This window comes from Heterodontus francisci, chromosome 1 (assembly GCF_036365525.1).
Source record: "Heterodontus francisci isolate sHetFra1 chromosome 1, sHetFra1.hap1, whole genome shotgun sequence".
Classification (NCBI taxonomy): domain Eukaryota; kingdom Metazoa; phylum Chordata; class Chondrichthyes; order Heterodontiformes; family Heterodontidae; genus Heterodontus; species Heterodontus francisci.
In genome coordinates, this window is record NC_090371.1 from 132198683 (window position 1) to 132208371 (window position 9689).

The following is a 9689-nucleotide window of genomic DNA, read 5'->3' on the forward strand; positions in this document are numbered from 1 at the left end:
GACGCGGGCACGATAGCGTCTTTTAAGATGTATCTAGACAGATACATGAATGGGCAGGAAGCAAAGAGATACAGACCCTTAGAAAATAGGCGACATGTTTAGATAGAGGATCTGGATCGGCGCAGGCTTGGAGGGCCAAAGGGCCTGTTCCTGTGCTGTAATTTTCTTTGTTCTTTGTTCTTTGTTCTCCCCTGTGGCCAGAGAGGATTTGAGAGGATTGTGTCAGAGCCCCTGCTGTCTCCTCACTTGCCTCACATAACAGTCCATCACCTTACTGATGATTGAGAGTAGACTGATGGGGTGGTAATTGGCCGGGTTGGATTTGTTCTGCTTTTTGTGTACAGGACATACCTGGGCAATTTTCCACATTGCCGGGTAGATGCCAGTGTTGTACCTGTACTGGAACAGTTTGGCTAGGGGTGCGGCAAGTTCTGGAGCACAGGACTTCAGTACTATTGCCGGAATGTTGTGAGGGCCCATAGCCTTTGCAGTATCCAGTGCCTTCAGTTGTATCTTGATATTACGTGGAGCACATTGAATTGGCTGAAGACTGGCATCTGTGATGCTGGGGACTTCAGGAGGAGGCCAAGATAGATCATCCACTTGGCACTTCTGGCTGAAGATTGCTGCAATTATCTTTTGCACTGATGTGCTGGGCTCCCCCATCATTGAAGATGGGGATATTTGTGGAGGCAGCTCCTCCAGTTAGTTGTTTAATTCTCCAACATGATTCATGACTGGAAGTGGCAGACTGCAAAGCTTAGATCTGATCCATTGGTTGTGGGATCTCTTAGCTCTGTCTATTGCATGCTGCTTATGCTGTTTGGCATGCAAGTAGTCCTGGGTTGTAGCTTCACCAGGTTAACACCTCATTTTGAGGTATGCCTGGTGCTGCTCCTGGCATGCCCTCCTGCACTCTTCATTGAACCAGGGTTGGTCTCCTGGCTTAATGGTAATGGTAGAGTGAGGGATATGCCGGGCCATGAGGTTACAGATTGTGGTTGAGTATAATTCTGCTGCTGCTGATGTCCCACAGCGCCTCATGGATGCCCAGTTTTACATTGCTAGATCTGTTTGAAATCTATCCCATTCAGAACGGTGGTAGTGCCACACAACACGATGGTGGGTATCCTCAATGTGAAGACGGGACTTTGTCTCCACAAGGACTGTGTGGTGGTCACTCCTACTAACACTGTCATGGACAGACGCATCTGAGATAGGCAGATTGGTTAGAATGAAGTCAAGTATGTTTTTCCCTCATGTTGGTTCCCTCACCACCTGCTGCAGACCAAGTCTAGCAGCTACGTCCTTTAGGACTCGGCCAGCTTCATCAGTAATGGTGCTACCGAGCCACTCTTGGTGATGGACATTGAAGTCCCCCACCCAGAGTACATTCTGCGCCCTTGCCACCGTCAGTGCTTCCTCCAAGTGATGTTCAACATGGAGGAGTACTGATTCATCAGCTGAGTTGGGGGGTGGGGGGAGCATTAGGTGGTAATCAGCAGGAGTTTTCCTTGCCCATGTTTGACCTGTTGCCATGACACTTCATGGTGGCCAGAGTCAATGTTGAGGACTCCCAGACTCCCTCCTGCTGTATACCACTGTGCCACCACCTCTGCTGGGTCTGTCCTGTCGGTGGGACAGGACCTACCCGGGGATTGTGATGATGGTGTCTGGGATATTGTCTGTTGGATATGATTCCGTGACTATGTCAGGTTGCTGCTTTACTAGTCTGTGGGGCAGCTTTCCTAACTTTGGCACAAGTCCCCAGATGTTAGTATGGAGGACTTTGCAGGGTCGACAGGGCTGGATTTGCTGTGTCGTTTCCAGTGTCTAGGTCGATGCTGGGGGTCCATCTGGTTTCATTCCTTATTGACTGTTGTGGTTTGATACAACTGAGTGGCTTGCTGGGCCATTTCAGAGGGCATTTAAGAAGAAAGGTGTAATCTCTACTTGGTGAAACACCATTGCTGTGGATCTAGAGTCACATGTAGGCCAGATCAGATAAGGACAGCAGATTTCCTTCCCTAAAGGACATTAGTGAACCAGATGGGTTTTTATGACAATTGACAATGGTTTCATAGCCATCATTAGACTAGCTTTTAATTCCAGATTTTTATTAATTGAATTCAAATTCCACATCTGGTGGGATTCAAACCATGTCCCCAGAGCAATCCAGCTTCTCTGGGTTACAAGTCTTTTTGACCACATTATACTCCATCTGCCAAATTTTTGCCTCTTCACTGAACCTATCTATATCCCTTTGTAGCCTCCTTATGTCCTCTTCACAGCTTACTCTCCGGCCTATCTTTGTGTCATCGGCAAATATGACAACCATACATTCGGTCCCTTCAACCAAGTCATTCATTTGGATTGTAAATAGTTGATACCCCAGCACTGATCCCTGTGGCACTCCACTAGTTACAGCTTGCCAACCCGAAATACCCCATTTATCCATTTTGTCTGCTTCCTGTTAGCTAACTAATCCTCTATCCATGCTAATATGTTACCCACTACACGATGAGCTCTTATTTTGTGTAGTAACCTTTGATGTGGCACCTTATCAAATGCCTTTTGAAAATCAAGTACACTACATCTACACGTTCTCCTTTATCCACCTTGCTTGTTACTTCTTCAAAGAAATTAGTCAAACTCGATTTCACTTTCACAAAACCATGTTGACTCTGCCTGATCACATTAAGAGATTCTAAGTGAACTGCAACAACTCCTTAATAATAGGTTCTAGCATTTTCCCTATGACAGATGTTAGGCTAACTTGCTTGTAGTTTCCTGCTTTCTGTCTCCCTCCTTTCATGAAAAGAGGAATTATATTTGCTATTTTCCAATCAGATGGACCTTTCCAGAACCTAGGGAATTTTGGAAAATTACAACCAATGCATCTACTATCTCAGCAGCTACATGTTTTAAGACCCTACAATGCAGGACATCAGGTCCTGGGGACCTGCCAGCCTTTAGTTCTAATAGTTTTCTCAGTGCGCTTTCCCTGGTGATTGTAATTGTTTTAAGTTCCTCCCTCCCTTTCTCCTCTTGAATTACAAGTATTTCTGGGATGCTACTTGTGTCTTCTATGGTGAAGAAAGAAACAAAATATTTGTTCAAGGCTTCTTCCATTTCTTTATTTCTCATTATTAATTCCCCAGACTCACTCTCTAGATGACAGATGCTCACTTTAATTACTCTTTTCCTTTATAAATACTTGTAGAAACTCTCACGATCTGTTTTTATATTTCTAGCTAGCTTTCTCTCATACCCCAATTTTTCCCTCCTTTTTTTTGTCAATCTTAGCTGGTTTTTAAATTCGGTCAAATCGTCTGACCTACCACTAATCTCCACAGAATTGTGTGCTTTTATTTTTCAATTTGATACTATCCTTAACTTCCTTAGTTAGCCACGGATGGTGCGTCCTTCTGATGGAGTCTTTCTTTTTCACTGGAATATGTCTTTGCTGAGGGTTATGAACTATCTCCTTAAATGTCTGCCACTGCATCTCTACTGTCCTACCCTTTAACCTAATTTCCCAGTTCACTTTAGCTAGCTCTGTTTTCATACCCTTGTTTATTTTATTTAAGTTTAAAACACTAGTCTTAGACTCACATTTCTTACCCTCAAAGGAATGCGAAATTCAATCATGTTATGATCACTGCTACCTAGCAGCTCCTTTACCATGAGGTCATTAATTAATCCTGTCTCATTGCACATAACCAGGTTTGGAATAGTCTGCTCTCTGGTTGGCTCTAGAACGTGCTGCTCTAAGAACTTGTCCCGAATACACTCTACGATCCATCTTCCAAGCTACCTTTGTCAATCTGATTCATCCAATCTATATGTAGATTAAAAATCACCCATGGTTATTGCTGTACCTTTGTTACAAGATGTGATATATCTACTGGGGGTGTGGGAGGCCCTCCAGACAAACTTTGCGAAGGCATTGTGATCAGATAGCTATGGTGATTAATGTTAGGGGTCAAGCCCTAGGACCTAGATGTAGTGCCACAAAAAGTTTAATGACCTCACACAAGTGGTCAAGCTCAGTGAATGTACCTACAAATGTCATATCCTACTAACTGCACCACTGGCCTCACACACTGCTCAGTGAAAAACACCCCATCATTCATCCAGCAACAATCTCTATCAATCATTACTCAGAGTTAATGTCATTGCTTTGCCTCACCCTCAGACATTTAGCACTGCTGCAAGCTTCACATCCACATCTCACACATACTGACAGCTTTTCAACCACGACAGCCACATAACCCAAACAGATTGCACCACACTCAGCGGCACACTTTCCTCTCTCTTGTAGAGCAAGGTGGCACATAACTGCAGGCAGTGTGACCTAACTGGTGAGGGACAGGCACAGCTGCATTTCTTTGCCCCCATGCAGGAGATAGTGCTCGCCATCATTGGAGCACCCATTGCTGAGACTTAGACAAGTAGTGAGACTGAAACCCTAGAAGAGGATGGTATCCTCACACCTAATCTTCCTTCTCACATCCCACTTCCCCCTCATCCCACAATGTCTTCTGATTACAAGCTGCAGATGGTGTAAACATGCACCTCTTGATTCCCCCTTCTGCCCTCGCCTCAGCACAACCCTATCCAATGCCTTTATCCTTTCAGATACCCAAGAACTGCCGGTTGGTCAAGTAGTGATGGAAGAGTAACAAGAGGGTGATAAAGAAGGTACACCATGACTCTATTTCACACACAGCCACCAGTTCAGGTACTGACTGGCATAATTCAGAGGATAGCATAAAGGTGGAATCTGTATGTGGTGAAACACTGGGCATGAGTGACCTACAACCAGGGCAGGGGGCAAGGGTGGCACAGGTACAAGCTCACCAGAGTTCTACTGTAGAGGACTCAAATGAGCCCTTTGATGGGATGGCTACAGAAGAAGACTGATGCCATGTGCAATGAAATGCCCAGTGCATTGGCAGGCCTGTCAGAATGCCTCTGTGCAATATCAAGGAGTGTGGAGGAGGTTGGCACCAACCAGGCACAGGGCTTTTTGCAGAGCTTGAAGACCATCCCTTCCAGTGTGTAAGTGGTGGCCAACTCTCCTAGCATACTTACAAACACATCCATGATGCAGTGTGTGATGACTGATGTCTCAGCTTCCTTTGCAGTACAAGCAACGGCCATCGAACATCTGATTGCTGTACTGGAAGCTCAGACTGAGGACATGCAAGGTCATCTTGCTCCCATACAAGCTCAGACTGCTGCCATCATGGTTGCTTAAAGGGGCTTGCAGGATGTCACAGCAGTCTAACGATCTGTCCTCCAACAGATTCCTAGGATTGCTGAGGTGCTGTCCTGAGGGAGTGGCAGTGACTCCAGAAGACAGTATTCATCCACCCAGCCCTGCCACTCCACCAACGTCCTTGCTGCTGCCTGTCAGCCAACAAGCCCAAACTGCTACTACCCATGCCAAAGTGGTGCAGTCTGCAACCGGGCCTTCTAGGCCCAGAGCTGCTCGAGGACATCCTTCAAGGCCATCTGCAGTCTCCCCGCCGCTATAAGTTTGCAGCCTTCCACCAGCCCTCTGCAGCCAGTGGAGTAACATTGTGTAGGAGCACTAGGACAAGCAGAGGAACATAGAAGACAGCTACTAAGGGAATACACAAGAGTGATTAGTTGGCATTTGTATGAAATATGGCATGGTTGGAGTTATAAATTTGGTTTGGAATATGTACTTGGTGTTGGTTTTTATTTTTGCATTGTGACCCAAGTGGACAAAAGGGCAGGTAAGGTGGGAGACTCTTGGTGAGTGGGGAATTGAGTTTGTGTTCATCGATATCACAGTTGGCTGAGGAAGGGGTTCTGTTTGTTGCCTCTTCCTCCTCCTCTTCCTTTTCCTCCTCCTTCTCCTCCTCAGCTTGTCACCATGTAGCTGGTGGCAAGCGCGGTTCCCTCATGATGGAGAGATTGTACAGCATGCAGAACACCACCCCAAATCTTAACATTCGCTCTGCTGAGTACTACAGGGCTCCTCCAGAGCGATCCAGGCACCGAAAGCATTGTTTCAGCATGTCTGCTTTAACACATTCCGTGCCGCAGCATGGCTTTTGTTGTATGCATATAGCCCCATGTGTCTGTGTGGCTTGCACTTCGGAGTCACAAACTATGTTGTCAGTGGATAGTCCTTGTCACCTAATAGCCAACCTTTGGTTTCTTATGATAGCACAGTGGACAGAATGAAGGCATCATGACTGCTGCCAGGATATTGGGCATTAACTTGCATGATTCTCTGCCTATGGTCACACACCAGTTGGACGCAGAGGGAGTGGAATCCCATTCGGTTACTGTACATCTCACAGTTGAGATGTGGTGTCCAAAAAGCGATGTGTGCACAGTCAATGGTACCCTGCACCATGGGGAAACCTGCAATCCTCATGAAGCTGTGTATTTACTCCACCTTCTTCTTTCTGGCAAGAGAAAATGAAATGTGTTCAGCTGTCTTGGAACACACAGCCTCAGTGACTTCTCTTATACAACAGTGAATGATAAACTGGGAGATGTTTCAAATATTTCCTCCATCAACCTGAAATGTGCGGACTTGCCATGGATGCCATTTTGGAGTCAAAACAGCACTCCTAGCGCTGAAAAACCAGGCACCAAGAAGCTGAATTTTGCAGCCATCAGTTCCCAGTAGGGAGTATCTAAATAAATGTTGGCAGTGTGGTCTTCGTTGGAAATTAATAACAACAGAGGAAAGATCACTGTCTAAAAGCAGGATGAAGAGCTTCATAACAGAAAGGACTAATTTTCCAGTTTGGGTGAGTTGTCTTCAAAAAAAGGGTCAAATCAATGGTTTGAATAATTCATCAGCCTGGAAATCACTGTAGGTCATGTTCCTGCATTACTGCGAATATCAAATTGCTTTAGCCACTATTTTAGTGGATGTGTTAACACATTTAATAATGAGCAGATTACTACATCTATGCAATTGTGTTAGATGTTCATTTGATAACATCTTTCACTATAATTTCCAGGCTCTAGCTTTAAGAAAGAAACTAATTATCAAATTTTACTCACAAAACTTACTCCTATTTTGAGTTAACCTATTTTCTAATTCCTGCATTTAATTCCTGCAACAGCAGCACTGACTAAAAACAAGAAAATAAAACTCACTATTCTTGTCATTCCTCCCTTAAAGACTGTGGTATACTAATCTTAATCATTTCCTTAAACTGAAATGCAGCCAAACTTCAAAGAAATTATGTAAATATCAGAAGATTTATTTAATATTTGGTGTTGCAAGGCTGGTAAGGTCTGTCATGATAATGTGCTCTGTCTTTTTAATTTCAGGGGAGTGATTGGAATTCTGCTCGCTTTGATTGTCATTGGATGGTGCAGTCTGTCAGCCTCAAAAATGTTTATCTCTACATTGGCAATGGAAGGACAACAGCTCCTTGTCGCCTATCCTTGTGCCTTACTGTATGGGATTTTTGCACTTTTGACAGTTTTCTAAGTTCATGGTTTCAACACTAATTGTACAGTTCCAATTTGGTTTTAACTGTACATTATGTTTTCCTTAATGCAATTTTGGGATTCAGTAATAATAAAAGCATGGTTATCTTTAAAGCACGGTGTACATTCTATTGCTTTTGGGCTAGCTGGGTAATCTGACATCCATCACCAAGTGTCTCCCTATGTTACTGAGAAATCTGCACTAATAGAGTTTCTGATTGCCTGATATAGAGTGTATACTTTCCTCCCATAGGGTCACACCTCATTTACCTAAGCCCAGGGAGTTTAGGCACAGATTGGTTTACTCTCCTTACTGAAGTGTGCATGGGAGACTATTGCAATTTAATTAGTTAAAATAACACAGATAACCAGCAATGAGCGGTAACCTTCCTGCCACTTGTCCAGCCAACATCACCCTTCTCCTTGTGCTTGGTTATTTGGAACTCAGGCAGAAGAATCCCGGATCCCAGCAGTAAATTGACCACCATCAATGAGCCAAGCTGGCTGATCAGTTACAACAAGTACTGTGGACCTGCTTTACTTGGCAACCAGATTATTGAGCCAGTTCTGATCTCCCATCACACGATATGCCATCTTTAAGACAGATGACCTCAAAGAGACAACATGACAGGTTTGTGCTTATATATTGACACATTGGCAGGACTTTTATGAGGAGGCGGTGGCCCCAACCACTGGCTAAAAGCCAGGATGAGCCTGCATCTGCCAGCTCTGGAAGCCATGACTGTATTTTGCATGGCTCAGGCAATTAATTACCTGCAGTTGTGGCTTCCGCCTTCATGAGGCAGGATGTCCCACCTTCAAGTGTTGCAGGTTAATCAGAGGGTCGGTAGCTCTTCAATCCCAGCAGCGCCAGCAGGAGCAGTGGCCACAATCAGCCAGGCCCCAGCAAGGGGGGGACGATGGTGGCAGTGGGGGTCAAATGTAAGGGCGAGGGGTTGTTTCAGAGGGGGCAGCCTATGCCGCTGGGTGTTCCCGAACAGGAGGGCCACCCTCAGCCTGCAAGTTGGCCGCCAGGTGTTACTGGGTGGTCTTCCCAAGTAACAAAATGCCCATCCGCCACTGGTAAAATACCAGCAGTGGCAGGAAGAGGCCCCTAAGTGCAAAATGAGAAACAGGCTGGATATTAAGAGCCCGCTGCCAATCTCGAATGCGGGCTGCACGCCAAAGAGCCGCCGCGATCTCCCACATGGTGGCTCATTTAAATAGCCGGGGCAACCCGCGACCCGCACCCCCCCCCCCCACCCACCCACCCCCAATCACGTGGTGGGGATAGCATTTCCGTCGCAAACTTTTTAAAGGGCAGCCAGCCCTGCCGGCTCATCTAAATTTTTGAAGACACACATCCCCAAATTTTATCAAATAAATTTCTAATGCCCCTTTCCCACCACCCCCCCCTCCCCCAATAACAATTACATTAACTATTTGCCCTTCCCCCCAAAACACTTACCTTTTAAATCTGACCTTCACCCCCCCTCAGACTGCACAAAGTTTAAAGTTCACCCCTTCCTACCATCCATTACACCCATTACATTTATTTGACCCCGCCCCGTCACACTGAAAATCTTAACTCCTCCCCACCAGTGTCATGCCTGCTTTCCCCAGCTGGGGAATTGAAGGCACACGAGTGCCAACCGCCGCCCTGAGGATCGTGGTGAGCCGGAAAGATTAAAGGTAAATTTATATAAATTTATTCATCCCGTTCATTTAAATGTTGTCATTCAGTTCTGATCCCCCAATCGCAGGGAAGGCCGCCACGAAGCCTCACCACCGCCGGGAGGATTGGGTTGGGCCCTCCCGGCATCGGCCTCTGTGGCGAGCCTCTGCTGGATCAATCTTCTGCCCGCCACCCTCTCCCCCTCGCCACAGAGGCCGACGTTGTGCGCTTGGTAAAATCCAGTGCGTTGTTTCAGGTCTGACGAAAAGGATGCAAATATTTTATCTTAGGAGCAACAGGCCATAGGTGGTCTGCAAAGGTGGTGCCTTCTTCCCTTCTATAAGATTAACAATGATCCAACTGTTAGCTTGACCTGGTTTTCAGAACTCTCCCCTCTGACTCAGAATATTGTAAAGTCAAGCACCACAATGAACTTAGCCCATTATCAGATTGATACTAAACGGGATCAGTCTGAGCTTCCATGAGAGATGCTTGATTTGGTCCTGACTGCTGAGTCCAC

The 9689-nt window shown here is 45.8% G+C and overlaps 1 protein-coding gene across 1 annotated transcript in view; it reads left to right on the forward strand.

Moving 5' to 3' along the window:
- Positions 1–7495, forward strand: part of LOC137384652 (protein YIPF5-like) — a 74723-nt gene extending 67228 nt beyond the window's left edge. The window contains exon 6 of the mRNA XM_068058897.1: positions 7333–7495. Coding sequence (XP_067914998.1) covers positions 7333–7495 — 163 coding nt within the window. The remainder of the gene's footprint in view (positions 1–7332) is intronic.
- Positions 7496–9689: the final 2194 nt, after the last annotated feature.